The 20,793-nt window shown below is 37.5% G+C and overlaps 1 protein-coding gene across 2 annotated transcripts; it reads right to left on the bottom strand.

Moving 5' to 3' along the window:
* Nucleotides 1-6,789: 6,789 nt before the first annotated feature.
* Nucleotides 6,790-16,048, bottom strand: LOC149806845 (protein toll-like). 2 transcript variants are annotated; one of them, XM_089958593.1, is made up of 2 exons: nt 15,961-16,048; nt 6,790-9,419 (listed from the first exon to the last, which is right to left on the bottom strand). In XM_089958593.1, the coding sequence occupies exon 2, from the start codon at nt 9,103-9,105 to the stop codon at nt 6,940-6,942; it is 2,166 nt and encodes a 721-aa protein (XP_089814719.1). In that variant the 5' UTR covers nt 9,106-9,419; nt 15,961-16,048; the 3' UTR covers nt 6,790-6,939. The 2 variants fall into 2 exon arrangements, with proteins under 2 accessions (XP_089814719.1, XP_089814724.1); XM_089958598.1 differs by having other exon boundaries at nt 15,966-16,045.
* Nucleotides 16,049-20,793: the final 4,745 nt, after the last annotated feature.

Below are 20,793 nucleotides of genomic sequence, written 5' to 3'. Positions count from 1 at the left end.
AAGTTTGGACTAAGTCGACGTTGCCACGACGATTCTTGGAATCGCCAGATACAGCGATGATTACACGAGGTCTGCTGGTGCATCAATGATGTTTCACAACGATGCTAACCGACATCGTATCCAGCATGCCACTGGAAACGTCAGGAACGTGGTAGGAAATGTCGAAACGTCCTCTGTAATTGCCATCAACCCGAATTTCGACCTTGGACTTTGTACAAAGTCGGGATCAATTTCACTGAGATTTATTAATGTTCTCATGTGTGATTCTTCTTAGTCATATATCAAGTTTTTGAAGTGATGTTCGCAAGGCTATTTTTGGAGCTAAACACAGTTGTTCTAAACCGAAAAGGCCATGACAATTTTTCTAATTGGCGTGATAATGTTGCCATTGCTAGCAAAGCCGAATCATTGAAAATAAAGCTGTAATTGGCTGTGATAACCTCTTCGATGACCGCAGAAGCATGCTTGATATAATTTATGAACCCAGGAGGCGTTTCAACGTTATCATCTCTCGCGTTAATCACAGACTCGTATGGAGTAACTGATAAGCAGTTATTATGGCAAATAACTAACTAATCAATGAGGTATCAGTGCTCCAAGACACGCGTTTGTGGTGTTTCTCTCGGCACACAGGAACCCACTGATTCAAAATCAAAATATCGACATAGGTCTGCAGATTTCTCAGCATGACTTCAATCATTGGTACCTTATTTATTTTATCTCATTAGAACACCTGTGGTTGTTGAAATAGTCGGTTGTTGATATGCACTTAATGAACGTGTTACTGCTGTTTAGCAAGCAGTTACCGTTGCATTGCTGTGATTCTCCTTGTCAAGACTTTGATGTTGGAGGGCACAGGTGGCCGAACGAGGGTCGTGAACGCGCCAACAGAAAACAAGTAATTGAACAGCATAATTTAAAATAATGTCAGATCATGAAGTTAAGTTTGGTTTTAGCAACAACTAGAGTGGGAAATAAAGAGCACAATAAAAATGGATGGGTGTGTTGTCACACTAAAACTGTTTCTGGAAAATCTGACCATAAATGACTCTTTTTGGTTGATCCAAACGCATCTTGATAAAATCAAGACGGATAAACAAAATAATAAGAAGGTAACATTAAAACTGTCCAAGTCAGAGGTGACACAAATGCAAAAGAGCGATGGAATATGTCCATTCTAGCAATGTTGTTGGCGGAGGCTCCTGCGGTTGTAAAACGGGCTTCGTTAATGGCTGTCAGAACAGAATCCGATACACTTTTGCTAGCCAAGGTTCCTATATGTTAACCGAATCTACACCCTGGCGTAACGAGCAGATATTTTTGTGCTTCGGGTCTGTGAATTTCATAGGATGCGGCGGCAAACCACCGCATCCAATCAAGATTTTCCACTGCTGGTCCGTGTTTGTACAAATACCACTCACTCAAATAAATCTGTAATGTGTAATGACTTCTTTCTGGTACTGTCGATGTTAAACTAACAAAGTATTCCTTCTGAAGTCAACTGCCGCCACCAATTCAGCCGATGTACAATGCACCGCTGTAACAAGCTATTGGTCACTTGGCATCACATTCTAAGGGAGGCAACTCATGAAATCTAATAGATGTCGCTAGGAAAAGCTAAAATGTCTGTTCGATCTGTCCTGGTGTTTATAGCGTTAACATATCGGAAACTTGGCTAGCGAAGATGAATCTGATATGATTCTCAAAAAACTATTGGCGGATCAATAAAAAATGGAAAAGATCTTCGACTACCCCGGACAACTCGGGGAGGAAGAGGTATTCGGCTGCCCAGGACCCGAAAGAAATGAGGTCTCGATTGTGGTCACCGTTAATGGCAACAAAAGCTAGGTTTCTTGCGCGTCTGTTGCCAAATATCGATACGCTCGCTATGCCAAAATCGGTTAATCGCCTCCGAGGTGTATTCATGCAGAAAACACAATTGCTGGAAATATTCTTGTGTGTTGCGCCTGGACAAGGCCATCCTGTGGAACATTTGTACAACAAGATCACATTATTAATAGTAGAACTGTGATGGGCCCTCAAAGAAACCGACGTAAAAAAAAATAAATAAAGTAAAACAACCATTGCGTGATGAAATCACCATAAAAGACCGTCGTACTCGGGAAATAAAAACACGTGTGTGTGTGTGTGTGTGTGTGTGTGTGTGTGTGTGTGTGTGTGTGTGTGCGTGTGTTGTTGTGTTGTAGTTTTCACCAGCAGCAAAGTGAATTTGGGTATAGAAAGCGATGATCTAGGTCGGTAAGACCGGTCTAGAATTTATATAACCTCTGCTCCATTTATAGCACACACATACCGCAAATTTGTTGGTGTAGGGTTTAACGCCATTTTTCAGCACAAGATAGGCTATACATGGCGGCCAGTATAACTGGTGGAGGAAGAACCCTGGAAAACCCCGGGAAGAACCACCGACCCACGAGAAGCTACTGGCAGGCTTTCTCACGTACCAACGTTAGCCGAGGCTGAGACTCGAACTCACGCAGACAGAGGTGAGATGGCAGTGATCCGTAACGGCGAGCGCTTTAGACCAATCGGCCACTCGGGGGCCCACCGCAAATTTGTGACAACACGTACAGCGGTTAAATTATGATTCTGAACGAGGTCAAATATGAAAGACAGATGTACCAACATACGCATGTCGAAGCAATCAAAATTATTTGTTATTCAAGGCAAATGATGATGACATTAAATAAACATAACAGTTCCGGATTGCATAAAGGGTTCAACAACTACAAAAGGTGAAATCCTTGTATTTATGCTTATATCAATCACATTTTTGTCATAGACTTTGCAGTGATGACATTAAACAAACATAACAGTTCCGGATTGCAGAAAGTGGAATTATACGGTTCATCAACTAGAAAAGGAGACATCAGTGTATTTATGCTCATATCAATAATATTGTCATTTGCTTTGCATGTACTTTGAATGTGCTACCAAACGATTAAATTTTAACAAGGACATTAACTAACAATCTCAAAAGACGTACAGAATCTTGTACCTTTTGTGTTTGTGGTTCCCTCCTCCCCCATGATTTTTATTATTGTTTTCAAGCTTCTTAGTGGAGAGGAAGTTAAACATCAAATATAGCACATATTGGTAATGCGTGCCATCCGTTTCTCATTTCCTCTACGGACTTTACGGCTTACGTCTTAATTTTAGAGCTATATTTTAGAACAAATTGTCTCCCACAAAGACAAGAAAAACAGAGGATCTGCATTTTCAGCATCGTCCTATTCTGCATAACACCATTCCCAGTTTAAATTCATGAAACTCATCAACGTACATGCACATCAAAACTTGAATAATGTTATTCCATGCATCTGGGTTCTTTTTTAATTGCAATTATTATATTATTATGCCAAAAGACCATTATTACGGTAGCACTGAAAGGAAAACAAAGGGCTTACTTTACATAATTTGTACTTCGGCCCATTTTCTTTTTCAAGTATGGGCAATGAAACATCTTTAAATGTAACAAGAGGCCCAAGTGGATCAGAAATCGTTCACGTAGCTGACCAAGGTAAACAAAAATAAAATCGCCAATGCTGGCATGTCCGAATTGCAAAGCTTGGTTTTTATGAAAATGGATCTAATGTATCACATTGCACAACCCTGCAGTAAATAATATCTAAGAAGCTGAGCGAAACGCAAAGGTTAATGCCGATAACTGGAAAGTGAAATATATGTCAAAATGATTTAGCTTTAATTGAAAATTGTAAAGCGTTTCATAATCATCGCCAAGCTAATGAATCTTGTTACGTATATTTGATTTAATTTATATTTGATTTAATTTGATTGTTTGTAACTTTTAAAATCTTTTTATTTTTAATTTCATTATATGTCAAAATAATGTAGTTTTGTTTACTAGGAACTCGATACTTTTCCAGAAAATAGTTTGACCTCGACTGCTCATTTGTAAACACCTAAAGCTGACCTAGTTCCCGACCTTATATCAGAAATCAGTGGGAGAAGTAAACAACTTTTTATTTTTATCTTATTCTGTGAGCAAAATGATTGGCTCTTGTCAAGGTCATACTGGGACTACGTGCTTTTATACGCAAATACTTCTCGAAGGTTCTGGAAAATTGACCCTCATCCGGGAATTTGTTTTGCGTTTCTAGTTACTGTATAATCATTGTTTATAGAGATTTTTCTCAGTCTGGGCTTAAAACATTTGATGTCAATGTGTTCTTTTGTTGTGTCAGTTTGGGGGGTTATTTTAATGGTTATTCGAATTATTTGTATCCAAAAGGATTAATTCTTTTTCTTGGAAATATTTGAGTACTCATAAAGAATTCTTGGACAAAGACATTTCATTAATTCAAAAACCGGATTATTGTTTGTGAATAATACAGAACTGTAGACCTTACAAAACCACAAAGGATACAGTATACGTCATCGTCTTCCATCTTGGATTCTTCGTCGGGACTCGAGCTTGAATTCAATAGAACATTTCATTATTATAACTTCTAAAATTTAATTTGTGGATTATTTTTGGATTTGATTCTTAAAACCGTAAGTTCTTATTTTTTTCTTCATTTTTACAGTATTTTTCCAGGGAAATAAATTATTTGTTAAATTTTTCAAAGCTTATTGTTTTCACTCTTTCTTGTGTTACTGTTTATTCGAGACTAAACACGTAGCACAAGAAACTGCGATGAAACAACTATATACATTTTCACGTGACTCTACTTGTCTGAGGAAATGACCTAAACGCAAAGCATAATCATGATGTTGACGCCAGATCAGCTGATAGTTGGACAGACTTCTAAGCTGATTCTACTGGTTATCAAACATTTCTTTGATCGTGTTGATATTTTGTACTTTAAATGAATGTATGTTCATATTGGTATATGTACACACGTGTGCCTGCCAATAATGCTGCAGTGAAATTGACCTATTGTATTAAAGATATTAACTTAAGAAAAATATATGAAGCTACTGCAAATTTCATCTCAATTTATTCATAAAATAATCACCGCTTCATAATGTTTGCCAATCAGAGCCCAAATAACACTATTCATGTGCCCACAGTTCAGTGGAGATTAAACTCGGCTTGAGATTTTGATATAAAAGCACACAGCAGGTTTTATCCCAGTCTGGTAGTAAATAAAATCCTATAGCACACCCATCATGTCAGCCAATCAGCGTCCAGGTCACCTCATTTATGTGTTGATTTCGCTGATCAGCCAACTAATTCGCGGACTTGTTAACGAAAACTTACAAGCTCATCACAATCTCATCATAAATAAAGCCTGAATTGTGCTCATAAAGAGTCAGCCACTAAAAAAAATCAGAACCTCGATCACCTCATCAGTATGTGCGGATTTGGTTGGATATCCAAGTTATGATCAATATTACTAATATAACGCAACATTGCAAGTTTCATCAGAATCTGATTATTTAAGACCTTAGTGCATCGACAAGGTCAGCTAATCAATACACGGATCATCTCATTAAATGTGCGCACCTGTCAAATTTCATCCCAGCCTAGTTGATGTAAAGTTACATAGCAAATTTCATCCCAGCTCTTGATATCAAGATACAACAGCAAATTTCATCAAAATGTGATCATAGTTGAAACCTAGCGCGGAGAAGGGTCCTATAAACTGGTATATGGGGACCTGCTGCCCGTTAGAGTACACTTCTTAGAGCCTGGCGGTTTATTATTTGATGTCCTTTCAATAAATTCCACTTATATGCGTTGGTTATAATCTCTGATCCTCAATATATAACTAAGTCCATAATTAGGAATCTTGGATTTATTACTTTGCAGTAGGGATTAGAATGTAATGTAACCAGGAGTAGACATACAAACAAACCACACCATGAACTTCATGCCCCAATGTAAGTTTTCTGTATCCAGTTTTCCAACTATTACATGGATATGAATTTTAAGATTACAAGTACTGTTATACATAATTAGATGAGTTTATGGTACCCGGGAATGCACATCTCTGTTGAAAATACCGTATGAAGTTTACCCCCCCCCACCTCCGACCTACAGGTGGGAGTTTTGTGAATATGGAAGCAGGCCTAATTTGCGTTGATATTTCTTTGTATTGGCCTATGATGTGCTTTCTCGCGTGAGATGGAACTGCTGAGGTCTTATCTTACTCTTGCATATATGTAATTTGTAATCTGCCGGGTCAATTTAGTTAAACAAAACTTACCTAAAACGAATATAAAAAATTATACCCAACACTCATTACATGCCACCGCCTCAGCAAAAGAAAATCAGGCCCGGTGTTCTCTAATTTTCTATATTACACAATTAGACTAAAAAATCAAATTATGAAACAAACATGTAAGAATGTTAGTTCCAAATGAAAATTTGACATCAACTGACAAGGTGTAACAACTGAAATCCTGTAGTTTTCACTGTTGTAACTCGATGCATAAGAGATTTATTCGCAGTGAAAGTTTGGAGACAGGACAGACATGTGTATTCAAGAGCTGCATAAAATCAAGCCTAGGATATGAAGAAGAAAAAAACGTGACTGTAACTTAAAAAAAAAAACAGACAAACGCAAATATGAAAATTTTGATAACTTTAAGACCCAGCAGGCAGAGACAATTGGTCACAAGAATATTTCTCAAGCAGAACTAAAATCCTGAGTAATATAAAACGATTAATAGAAACATAATTCTATAAATTTTTAAAACAGCCACCAAGCAAAGGAAATACAAACTAAATAACACATTTGTCTGTACTATTTTCACTTCCTATGTCAATATTTTAATCGGATTTTTAAAACCAAATTGTTATAGATGCTCATTTATTCGATTTTTGCATCGGTAATCAGTTTAATACATCTAACCCGCCTTTTGCAATCTATACACAACAATTATCCATCACTTTAGAGAATTAAAGTTTATCAGTTTTTCATTTTATAATTAAATATTTTATTTATTTTGTTAAAGCAGTGGAGTCGTTTCATCGCATGTTTCTCTACCCGTCACGTTAGAATCAAAGCTATCACCGACTCTCTCAACTGTGGAGTCTTTATCCCGGACATCATGTCCGTGTACGGGCACAGTTTCACTTTCCGCAGACGTATGTTTCCGTGCTACTCTTGGCAATGCGGACAGGAGCTTGTACAAATAATCTGCATTCGAAGCTGCAATGTAGATATTCGTTTTCATGTACATTTGTATTTTTTCATCTCTTAAGCGAGATTGATCTAACCTGTCCTCAATCACAAGAATGATCAATTTGCGATTCTTATCGCTAATAAAACGTTCGTGCGCTTGGTAAAACTCCTGGATGCACCACTGACTCTCAAGAAAATTGTTCGTAAGAACTGCGAGAGTAGCTATGCTTGACCTAATACTTTCTTCTATACTTTCGAGGAGAACCTCTCCCGGCGTAAAATCGTGATAAGATATATACTTAATCTCTTCTTTGTCGAAAAATGGGAAAAGAGTTTGAGTTACATAATCGCTGTCTAACTTACTGAAAGCGATAAATACGTCGTTTTCCAGTTCTGAAGTGAGTTTAGAACGCAGACAATTGCAACATTTAAAATGTGCTACAAGAAATACTTGCATATGTTCTTTTTTTGCGATAAGTACAAATACGACAATCATAAACAACAATATTGATCCTAAAAGTATCAAAAGTGGTGTGGTATAATCAGTTTGGCAGATAAACAAATTGTCTTCAACTTCTATGACAGCTTTTCCATTACCAGAACCGGTGGCACACTTGATTTTCTCCAACTCTAATATCTTGATACGATTTTTCAAAAGCCAGTGTTTCATCCACAGTGTGTGACAGTCACAAATATAGGGATTGTTATGTAGGGTAATGGATTCGAGATGCGTCAAGTTGAGGTTCTGAATATCACTTGGTAGAGTTTCCAGAGAATTGTCATTTAGGTACATCTTCTCCACAGTGTCAAGATAATGTAAGAAGTTCTTGTCTACAGTTGACACAGCACTCGAGGATACATCCAATATGGAAACATTGCCTAAGTAGTTTCTGTCACTTAGCGCCCTTAAATTACGACTATGAATCACCAGATGTATCGTCTTAACGTCTGGAATTAATGACGGCAATGCATCTAAACTGTCGTCTGTACAAGTTATCGTCAGTAAATTGCAGACGACCGTAAACTGACAAGTACAAGTGGATGGACAGTCTTTCTCGACAGAGCAGTTAAACTCATTCATTGGAACGTCAATAATTCGCATCCCTCTAAGAGATTCTGGGTTGTAGCACGTGATAGCAAACACGGGATTGTCTGGATCCATTGGCCAGAATTCTTTGATGTAGAGAGCAAAGGGAAATAAGTTGCAGTCGCAAAGGAGCGGGTTGTAATTGATATTAAAGCCACAGTTTCCCAGTCTGTAGAGATCTTGGAGCGATTTAACCTGTAAAATCCGAAGCAAGTAAGCAACATCTACTGTGGTAAAATTGTTTCTTATAAGGTCAACATATATGCTGTCATTCAGATTGAATATAGAAATTGGATAGTGATAATAATTGGTAACATTACTGATGTTATTGTGTGAAACGTTTACAATTAAATTCTGGTGATTGGAGAGGACAAGAACGAAGGCAATGCCGAGATCAACTTCCTTCAGTCTGTTAAATGACCACTGTATGTTAATCAAAGTCTTCAAGTTACTATTTATAACGTCAGGCTCGATGATTTCTAGAAGATTGTATCTGATGAAAAGGTTCTTGAGCTTCACCAGAGCATTTAGTGTGCCATTACGCAAGACACTTATGTTGTTGTAATCCAACACAAAAGTTTCGAGAGTTTTTCCAATATAACCAAAGACAAAATCATCCAGCTCTTCAATGGTGTTCTTCTCTAAGTTAAGATAGGACACATTTGACAACATTGTCAAAGCCGACGGTATGTTTGTGAGTTTACTTTCAGTAAGGTACACATTGTTAGCATCCGTATTGTTCCCAATACATTGGAAGATCTCTTCTTGGCGAGGAACGGTACATTGCATATGCAGTGTTTGCTCAGTTCTTCTACAGTCGCAGTATTGTTCATATCCTACTCTGAATGTGTAACTTACCCATACCAATATAACACACAACCAGCATGCCAATTTTCTCGCCATAGATCGGGCTCCGGTTACAAGGATTTAAGATTATATCATTAGAACGCATTGAATACGAAACACATACAGTGCTTGTGAACAGCAGTTTATGTGACCAGTGTTCTTTTCAGACGATTGGTTGGTTGATGGCGTTTTTCGCTTCAGTCGCAAACTTAAAACATCAATGTGGCCGGAATAACTGTAGCCCTAATCCTTATCTCTGTTTTTTTAAAAGAATTTATCGTATAATTTTCTCCAAGCAATGATATGAGGAAGTCTTCGAAGTATTTTTTCTTTTTTTGTCATCTAGATGTAGTTCCCATATTTGAGTCATCCTGAATAAAAACATAGAAGCAAACATTTAGAAACTAAGCACACAGTCCTTGATGTTTCCTGTATATATAATTTTACAAACCAAAATAATTTCATAAATGACTTAAGTTTCAAAAAGTAAAAGAAAATATTTATTAAAAAGCTACAATTAAAAAGCTACAATGTTATTTTTATTTATATTTTTTCTGTAGACGTCATTTACAAACGAATATAATTTTTAAAATGAATGACACAAACACGCGCATTCACACTCAAATAAATACATGCAGAGAAACAACAAGAATCTGTCATTTATAAATTAGATAGCATAATTTTATTATGTTTTGAAGAATAGGTTAATTACAATATGCATTTTACTGCTAAAAAGTGAAGTGGTTGAATAACGAACATTTCTGTACATTCCTGTTTTTCCCACCGCATAGAGATAAGACTGTTGGTTAGGAGAGATTAGGGGACAATATCATTTACTTATCGTAATTCTTCAATTCATGATCAGTAAACACATTGATGGATATATGGCTGGTATCTCAATCGTTTCAAGAGACTTTAAGTTATGACCTTGGAGCGACACCTGTATGACCCATTCTCCCAGCGAGGGGGTGGAAAGTGGTGTTATCCATGGGTATTTTTGGAGATCATATCAAAATGTGTGCTGACACACTGGTTAATGATCATGCTCACCAATTTTGAGACATGTGTGACTTACAGATTATAAACTATTTAAGATTTATGTAAAATTAGACCACCCTCTAGACTCGCCAATCAGGGTGGATCAACATTCAAAATCCGTGTACACATATACTGTCCACCGCCACCACCATCCGAAATTATATTTTGAAAGGAGAGGAATAGCGTGACATGTAGAACGCACGCACAAACGGGCAATATCACATTACCCCACCTTTTTTATGAAAACCTCATAGATCGATGCTTTCGAAACTTGCTTTAAATAATAAATGCTATAATCATCTACAGCAAATATAAACTGCAAGCTCGTAAGGATCCACGCTACTAATAATATGAAAAAATGGGAACCACGTCTAGAAATGGGTGAACATAAACAGTGACGTCACTAAGGGTTGCAGCGGGTGCTGACCGCAACGGGTGACACCAAAATTACTGTCTATATAAAAAAAAAAAAATTTGAATTTTTGTGCAGGAAGGAGGTCTGTGTGGGTGACACCATGAGTTAACTCACGTGACTGTCTCTAAAAGTTTTGAATTGTTGTGCAGGAAGGAGGTCTATGTGGTGACACTATGAGTTACCACACTGGGTGACACCAGCCCTAGTGACGCCACTGTACATAAAATAGAGCATATATGGGTTTGGCTGGCCGTGATTGGTTATTAATTAAAGTAAGATTTCAGTAAAAATAATCTTTTGAGAGCTTGTCCTAGCTGTGACTGAATTTTTTTTCCCAGAGACAATGATTTATTGATGAGATTTCAGTCCTTTAACAGACTTGAAATTGGAAATCATTTGTTGTCACTCACTTGTGAAGATGACAGAATGTCCAGTTAAGCATCGTAGTACTGAACTATTCTTACAAGGGTTTCAATGAGTATGAATCGGTGCCAAACCTTACAATGAAGAAACTAAAAGAAAATCAGCATAAGAACGTCTACTGTTTCATATATTCTAAAGAAAATGGACAGTTGAGTACGGTTAGTTACAATATGCCAACAGATGATTAACATGTTTAAACATTCCATTTATATATATCACGTAAACAATTACATTTCATGTCTAACGTCTTGTGCTATGTGCACAAACATTCAAGTAATTTAACCTAAACTGGTTCCACCCATCATTCATTCCAGGCCGTGTGACCAATCTGCGTCAAACCCAGTGTTGTTATTTAGCTTAAACTGACCAGACAGAACAACAGTGCTCCAACCAATTCGGACACATCGGGTGGTCCACGATGGGCTGCATACAGCAGCATTGATTCAAAGTTCCAGTACATCTAGATAGTAACAATTGCCTGCAATACCTTCACCTGTTCCTGGGTTTCAAGTTACTGCACTGATGCAGTGGAGCCATTGGAAGTAGTAGCTGGCATCGCTGCATATGTAACATCAGTTCTAACAAACTCCGGTGATGCAGATGCAAGCAGTTTACCCAACTGGTTACCAACAATTGCTGACCCATATAGGAGACCATATCTTATTATGTAAATGTATCTCATAACACTACAGATTCAGTCATTGTCAAAAGTACAACAACAGCTTTGGTTTGGTCTGATGGTCAACGACAGCTTTCGTTTGGTCTGGTGGTCAACGACAACTTTAGTTTGGTCCGTTGGATACATAGATTTTCATATTCTCGTTCTCCCGTCTGTCCACTATCTAGACTTGACCTCTTTGGGTTACAAACTAGATTCAAACAGACAGGAGATCAGGTTCCCGCTCGTAAAACTTAAGACATGTAACAGCTCGCTAATATTCAGCTTCCAAAACGCCGACCCATTTTCTCCTCCCCAATTAAAAAAGTACAAATACAAACATTATGATAACCATGAAATATAAAAAAAAAAACAACAACATAAAGTCCATTCCATAATTGGCACCTTTAACTTCTCCTGTGCTGTTGTGCTACTATGTTGGGTGTTCTTCAAGTGCCTAATTGATTTGACTACTGTCTTCATGAGGGGCAGATTTCTTGAGGTTTTAACGGTAAATCATCTTTCTCCATGAACGTTTCCTGCACTCAGACACCATTAATCTAAACAGTGATGTGTCCAACGCATTAGGATGTGAAGGTGTGCATGGAATTCATTACTTGACAACACTTGAGGTCTCACTGGACAGTTTATCTGGTGAATTTTCATCCGACAATGACCAATTACAGAAAAATGAGAATAATTTTACACTGAAGATACAAATAAAAACAAACTAATGATTTTTGTATAAAGCATACATGAGAGATTTTGACTGCAGTAATCAGGTTAATTCCTGATGCAACTGGTGGTTTTTATACTGAACCAACACTGCCACCAACCCCTAAATTTTACATTCACTTTTGACAAGAAATACTATTTTGAATATTTTTCTGTGACAAGGCAGCTAAAAGAATCAGTATGTGCCTTATGCATGAATAAAGTTCACTAGTACTATAACAAATTAGCATACTTTTCATCACCCCTCAACCATCTAGATTCTTAGATACCTCTGTAGCAGACACACATAAATACGTAAGCCAAGTCGGCGGCTCATTTGCAGCCCAAGTTAGGCATTTGATCTCCAATGTTCATCTAACTGTGACAGGCAGTCACCAACAAGCCAACCTATTTCCAAGCCTAACTCAAAGTAAATCTAAACCACATTATAGATTTAGCTTATGTGTGAATTTATAAACGCTAGGCTTGTGATAATTAGGTTCATGCCTTCTACCTTAAAAATTAGGGGGATGTCAAAATACGAAACTATCCAGTGAGACCTTGAATACCAATATCAAAGGCAGCCTTCAAATAAAATTGATAACACTTGGACACCAAAATCTAAGGCAGCCTACAAGCAAAGTTGGAATTTACAGCACAGCTTCACTAAAGAATATTCTTTAGAAATCTCATTTTCAGTCTCTACTACGCATTTTACACTCTCATTTCTCATTTAGTTAGCTGGAGGGCTGCATAAATGGAATTGACCGTGATTGTGTTACACATGCATTGAATTGCCCGTGATTGTACTACACATGCACTGAATTGCCTATGATCGTCTTACACATGCATTGAATTGCCCTTGATTGTGTTACACATGCATTGAATAGCCTGTGGTTGTGTTACACATGCATTAAATTGCCTGTGATTGCGTTACACATGCATTGAATTGTTCGTGATTGTGTTACACATGTACTGAACTGCCTGCGATTGTGTTACACGTGCACTGAATTGCCTGTGATTGTGTTACACGTGCACTGAATTGCCTGTGATTGTGTTACACGTGCACTGAATTGCCTGCGATTGTGTTACAGATGCATTGAATTGCCTGTGCTTGTGTTACTCACGTATTGAATGGCCCATGATTGTACTGGACATGCATTGAATTGCCCGTGATTGTGTTACACATGCACTGAATTGTATGTGATTGTGTTACACATGCATTGAATTGCCCTTGATTGTGTTACACATGCATTGAATTGCCCTTGATTGTGTTACACATGTACTGAATTGCCTGCGATTGTGTTACACATACATTAAATGGTATGTGATTGTGTTACACATGCATTGAATTGCCTGTGACTGTGTTACACATGCATTGAATTGCCTGTGACTGAGGTTACACATGCACTGAATTGCCGATGATTGAGCTACACAAGCATATACATTAAACTGCAGAATCTGTTATAGCCCTGTGTGTGATTTTCGAAGGGAATATCACAGATTTGATTAAAACGTACTTGTTAAAAATAATCGACCAGTTGATATAAAAGACATATACGAGTAGATATCATATAAAAGGTGAAGTCAACTTTCCTTGAACTGTTATGTATTGGGCAAAAGAATATGCACTGGGAAGACTATTTGCTTTGATTACCATCAAGCTTGGACACTGATTTTCGTTAACTCTCTCTCTCTCTCTCTCTCTCTCGCTGAACTTTGTTAACTCCCTTACATTCAAAATCAGTTTTAGGATGGGGGCAGCGAGAACAACTGCGCATCAAAGGCCATCCGTCAGTCAGACCCATCACTGGGGTGTGATGGAAATCTCGTGTTTTCCTCCCTCAATATGACCTTTTCACACTCCATCAAAAATAGCATTGCGCTCGCCAAATAATTTGAATTATAATTACAGCGTGACCAACAGATGGAAAGGAATAAATAAATTCTCAGATACTTGCGTTATACGATTCTTGAAAAATACTGAGACGTTGACAGTTGTGAATGAAAATGAGCAACGTACATTCTGGGTGAGAATGCGTCCAATATAAAGATCATATCAGTCACCATAATATATCAGCACGAGTAGTTTCAATTTTACGTGCAGCCTGAGAGTAACAAACCTGGAAGCATTCTGGTTAGCCAAGATTCCGATATGATAACCCTATCTACACCTTGGCGAAACAAGCAGACATTTCTGTGTTTCGGGTTTCTGAATTTCATAGAATGCGGCGACAATCAAAATTAAGTTGTTCAAATTTGAACACTACTGCTATATGATCGAGACAAAGGCAGCACAAAACTTTAATGGACTGATAAACAAGAAATTCTCCACTGCTGGTCCGTGTTTGTACAAATACCTTTCACTCAAACACACCTGTAATGGCTTCCCTCTGGTACGTAGTCATAGTTTTGATGTTAAGCTTACAAGGTATCATTTTTAAGTCAATTGCATCCACCATTTCGGGCCAGTGTAAAATGCAGCAATGTTACACGCTATTGGTAAGATGGCATTACATACTAAGGGAGGCAACTAATTAAATCCAACAGATGTCGCTAGAATAATGCACTAAAATATCTGTTCGATCCGCCAAGGTGTATATAGGGTTATCATATCGGAACCTTGGTTGGCGAAGATGACCTGGAAGGTGTCTGAAATAAACGGCACTATTTCTTCATGTATGTGTGGAATATATAAAGCTCCTCTTGATGGTCAACTTATTTTCTAGAATGTTCCAATTTTCCACAGATTTGCTATACATTAAGATTAGCTATACATTTACTTCGATATTGTACATGTTGTAGAAGATTTTTATGGTCAAGATTAGATGCTGTTGGCGCTGAATTTGGTAATGAATGTTTGTGATGGTTGCTATTATTGGTGGTGGTGGTAATACTGTTGTAGTCCGATAAATCAACCCCACAAATCTGTGTTGATACTGATGGACGATGTTGTGCCGAAAACCAATATCATCACGGGTGAAGGGCTGATTTATCGGCCTAATACTGCTGCTGCTGCAGCTGATGATGATAATGAACGGGTAATTTAAAAAGAAAAAGAAAATAAATCTTCAGAATCAGGCACAAACACCACTATCTCAGCTGCAACAACAACAGTAACAACCATACTACCACTACTACTACTACTAATAATAATAATAATAATAAAACAACTGCAATGGCTGGCCATCACAAATGCGTACGATTTTAGTACGTATTTATTCCCCAACCCCAATCTCGCCATACATAGCCAACTCCCCAGACGGTGACACATAACAACAAAGTTTCGTGGATTTTCACCTGGACGAGATGTGGTAACGGGCACACGATCGAATGGACTGACGCACAGACAGACAGAAGGGATGTTTGAGAATATCCGCGACGCCTTTTTTCTCTCAAAACATTGTCTTTAATAAGCGCCATCATTATCACCTGTCCTTTCCTTTATATTGTTTACAGGTATGCAACTAAACAAGAGATTAAAAACACCGTATTTCATCATTGGCAATTTCCACACTTAGATTACCAGTCTTACGCACTGTCAACTGAGCAATCGCGGCTCCCAACACATTATTGAGAGAGAGAGAGAGAGAGAGAGAGAGAGAGAGAGAGAGAGAGAAACAAAATTAAATTATGTTCGTGAGGAAGAGACATGCAGGCTTACCTTACCAGTGAGATCACGTTGTCTGCACCATACGATAAGCAAAACGTTTGCAACAGATCGTGCATTCAGAGAATACCAGATTGTATAGAACAGACGGGAATTGAAAGGGGATTTCCCACTTGATACTATAACCGCATAGCAGACAATACAAGGGCAGAGTATAATAGACCAATTAATAGGCAAAACACTCCAAAGGAACGTGTACGCCTCTAAATGAGGTACCGACTAAAGACACATTGTAATCCTATTATTCAAATATTCATAAACTGCAATAAATCATAGCGGCCAGTTGTATGCGTGCGTGCGTGCGCGCACGCGTGTGTGATAGAGAGAATTTATGAAGAGTTTAGATTACCCGATATTAGTACGAGCATGATCGGTGAACAACGTCTCATAAAGCGGATCTCTAAGGGCAGCCGTCGCCGCCAAAATTATATTAATCAAATGATGTAGTATGAAATCAAATGATTTAACCTAGCAAATGAAATGATAAATCCATATTCCAAATGATATGGTGTCACATGAAATGATTTAAAGAACAAAATCGAATGATGAATTTAGATTCCAAATGACTTGGTATTAAATGAAATGATGTTGTGTGAAATGAAATGATTTAACCCAACAAACGGAATGATGAATTCAGATTCCAAATGATGTTGTGTGATATGAAATGATGTAGCATGAAATGAAATAATTGAACCCCAAAAATGAAACAATGAATTCAGATTCCAAATGATGTGGCGTTAAATGAAATGATCTGGTATTAAATAAAATGATTTAAAGAACAAAACGGAATGATGATATCTGCTTCCAAATGACGTGCTATTAAATGAAATGATGTAGTCTAAAATGAAATGATTTAACTCGACAAATGAAATGATGAATTTAAATTCCAAATGATCTGGCATTCAATAAAATGATTTAAACAACAAAAGGGATTGATGGATTCTGAATCCAAATGACGTATTATTAAATGAAATTACGTAGTCTGAAAAGAAATGATTTAACCCAATAAATGAAATGATGAATTCAGATTCCAAATGATGTAGTATTAAATAAAACGATTTAAAGAACAAAACGGATTGATGAAATCTGCTTGCAAATAACGTAGTATTAAATGAAATTATGTTGTCTAAAATGAAATGATTTAACCCCAAAAATAAAATGATGTATTCAGATTCCAAATGATCTGGCATTAGTTGAAATGGTCTGAAGAACAGAATGGAATGATCAACTGATATTTCAAATGTCGTGGTATTAAATGAAATGCATGGAAAGTAAACGGTCTGACTCGAAACAGCATTACAATTTAACGTCAAAATGTAAATCATCTAGCGTAAATCCAAACAAACACGTGGGGGGGGGGGCGCTCTGTTAGCCAGACTTATAATCGACAGGCGTATTTACAGCATTCGGCTGAGACTTTTGCAGACGACATTTAACAGCTAAGGCTAGTGTTTCTTCTCATTTGATATAAACAAGAACTATGTTTTCCAATCAGCATAAAGTGACTATCCACATTAGAGGACGTCCATTAATTATGTCAACAATTTTTAGGCAATTTTTTACCCCCCTCCCCCCCCCTTGTCAACAACTGTCAAACTTTCAGTGACCCCCTAATAAAATTATGTCAAAATTTTTTACCCCCCCCACAAACTAACAATATTTTATACGGCTGGCCTTTATGCTAAAAATAGAATTATGGAAATTAAAAGGTCTACAAATAAATTTTAATACATTTTTTTAACTTGTTTAACAGATTTCAAATTGACTATAACACTTTGAATTCATGAAAAAATCGAGACTTTATGTTCTAGCTTCTATCATCTTCCCATGGAGAAGCCAAATGTTCCTCAATTGTTATAATGGGCATAGTGGCTGATTCATTAATTTCTTCAGATTAATACCATATGTGGTTAATCTGTCTACAGTCTACAATCTACATTGAATAAAAAACAAAATATAATGATGCAAGACTATGGCTTCCTTGGCAAAAGCTCAACCGGTTTAGGATGAAACTGGTGGGCTGTTGACGGGCGAGCGAGTGTGTGCCATACCAACGCACCGACTAATTTCCTATTTTTTTTATTTATTAAATTTATTGTAAAAAATAACATTGTTGACGTCAATTTATCTTGAACTCCCCCTCCCCCATTTCAACAATTGTCAAACTTCTTCAAACCCGCTCCCCCCATTTTGTTGACATAATTAATGGACGACCCCTTAATGAATGTGTGTGTATTTTTTTTTAAATCTGCCTTGTACTGCGCGAGTTTTTAAGGCTTCGACTCAGCTAGATCTATCAGCTAATGAGATTAAATCTTCATGTTATTTGATCAGTCGTAATTATCATATTTAATAACCTAACGTAGCATACACACTAGACTAACAAGTTGTTCTCCACCTTTTCTTTTTTTTTTTGACTGGTGGCGGAGACCAACGTTGTTATGCACTACTTGTGCTGAAGCGTCCGCAGGTGTATCTGCCGATGATCGGACCGCGCGCTATTAATTAATAAATTTATTTAGACTAACCTTTGTATCCAGACGATAAGTATAATCCCTCTTCTACTGATCCACTGCGTTCAATCCTTTAGAACACTCACCTTTTTAGTATAAATCCCTGTCAGAACAGAACACCTGTGCATTCATCGGCTGTTGACCTCGGATTTGAATTACCCACGCATGCGTGTAAAGCAGCATCACCACATGGCAAGAGTAACGCGAGCAAACCGACTAGGACTCACGGTACTAATTCCACTCCAATGGTAAACATATGGAAACACTATCATATTCAAAATTCAATAACTTAAAATTTATGGGTGCTGATAATGACACCTATAATTTTTTCGTGCACATCTAACCTTGGTGCAAGCTTATGTGTGGAGAACACCATATGACCCGCGGAAATTTGTTTACATACATGTGCATGAAACACGTGTTATTGATTCTGCACGAAATGAATCAGGTGCCACTTTCAGTATTGAGTACTCCTGAGTCAAGCCTGTAAAAATGCTAAAATTGCATCAGTAGAAATTTGTCAATATTTTTTTTACATTACATATAGGATAAGCTCTCAAAAGATATTTTTCCTAAAATTTTAATTTTCATTATTAACCAATTATGGACCACCAAACCTGTAAATACTCTATTATTTCTTCACCCATTTCTAGACTGGTTCACAGTTCTTCCGTATAATTAGTACCGTGTGTCCTCTAGCGAGGCATGTATCACTGGAAACTGACTAATGCTTGGGTGAGAGCTGTGCCTATACGGCAGAAATTTAGGAGAGAGAGATACGTCATGTCAGAAATGTGAGATAGAGTGAATGATAAATAAATTGTAAAAAGACCACAAACCGTATTCAAATGTGAAAATATGCTACACAATAATAATAATAATAATGAGGACTTTGTATAGCGCCTAATCTTTAGAAGCTCTAAGTGCTTTACAACATTAGACAACACCTGTAAGATAAAAAACATATAATTATATGATTACAAAAACAAACACTATGAAATTAGAAAACATTTTTTTTAAAAAAACATGCTGAGAATATTGAATGTGATCACTGTGTCTTTGTGTCTAAGTTCGATGGGCAATTCATTCCACGTTGCTGGGCCGTGGTATGCAAAAGAACGCTGTCCAAATGACTTTGTTTTCATAGTAGGAATAATGAGTATATGATTGTCAGAAGAGGAGCGTAAGTATCTTGCTGGTGTGTATACATGGGTGAGGTCGGATAGGTATGTTGGACTAGAGTCCGACAGTGAAACGTAGCACAGAGAACAAATTTTGTGTTTGATTCTGGATTGAATGGATAGCCAGTGTAGGGTACAGAGCAGCGGGGAGGTGTGTTCTGATCGTGGTACTCTAAGTATGATCCGAGCAGCTGTGTTTTGAACTTTTTGAAGTTTCTGGAGCAGATATTGAGATGAACTAGACAGAACTGAGTTACAATAGTCCAGTCTTGAAAGTACTAATGAACACACAAGTGTTTTAGTGGCATCAACTGAAAGATATTCGCGAATTGAGCTGATGCGTCTCAGCTCAAGTTATGCAGCCTTGCATATGTTCATGACATGTTGGTGCAATGTGAGAGTACTGTCCAGAGTAACACCTAGGTTTCGTACTGATTGTGTCAATTTAATGTTGGTGTTGCTGATATTTATTGTTTGAGGTAAAGGATGTGAATGAGAAAGTCTTTGTGTTGTGATCAGAATGGCCTCAGTCTTATCATCATTCATCTGCAGCTTGTTACATGATATCCATAATTTCACATCATAAATGCACCTCTCTACACCTTGGATGGTAGCATCAACTTCAGTAGGGTGGCTAGATTTGTATATTTGGGTGTCATCAGCATACAATTGGTGAGACACTGGATGATGATCTATGACACTTGAGAGCGACTGAGTGTACAGAATGAAGAGAACAGGGCCAAGAACAGACCCCTGTGGAACACCACAACATAGATTAACTGGGCTGGAGTGTATTCCATTTGCAAACACAATTTGTGTCCTGTTGACTAAGTAGGACTTGAACCACAGTAAGGCTGTATCATGAATGCCAAATACATGCTGGAGACCGTGAAGTAATATATCATGGCCTATTGTGTCAAATGCTGCGGACAAATCAAGGAGGGCGAGGACTGTAATCTTTCCGCTATCCAACGCAGAGAGAATGTCATTAGCTACTTTTAGAAGAGTAGTTTCAGTGCTGTGGCAAGGGCGATATGCAGATTGTACATTGCTAAAAAGACTGTTTGAATTTAAATGAGATATAAGCTGTGATAGAACAACCTTTTCTAAGATTTATGATATGAATGGGACAT

Source organism: Sinohyriopsis cumingii, chromosome 1 (assembly GCF_028554795.1).
Source record: "Sinohyriopsis cumingii isolate HCF-2022 chromosome 1, ASM2855479v2, whole genome shotgun sequence".
NCBI classification, from domain to species: domain Eukaryota; kingdom Metazoa; phylum Mollusca; class Bivalvia; order Unionida; family Unionidae; genus Sinohyriopsis; species Sinohyriopsis cumingii.
The sequence above is the reverse complement of the archived record's forward strand: the minus strand, read 5'-3'. Positions and strand labels throughout refer to the sequence as shown.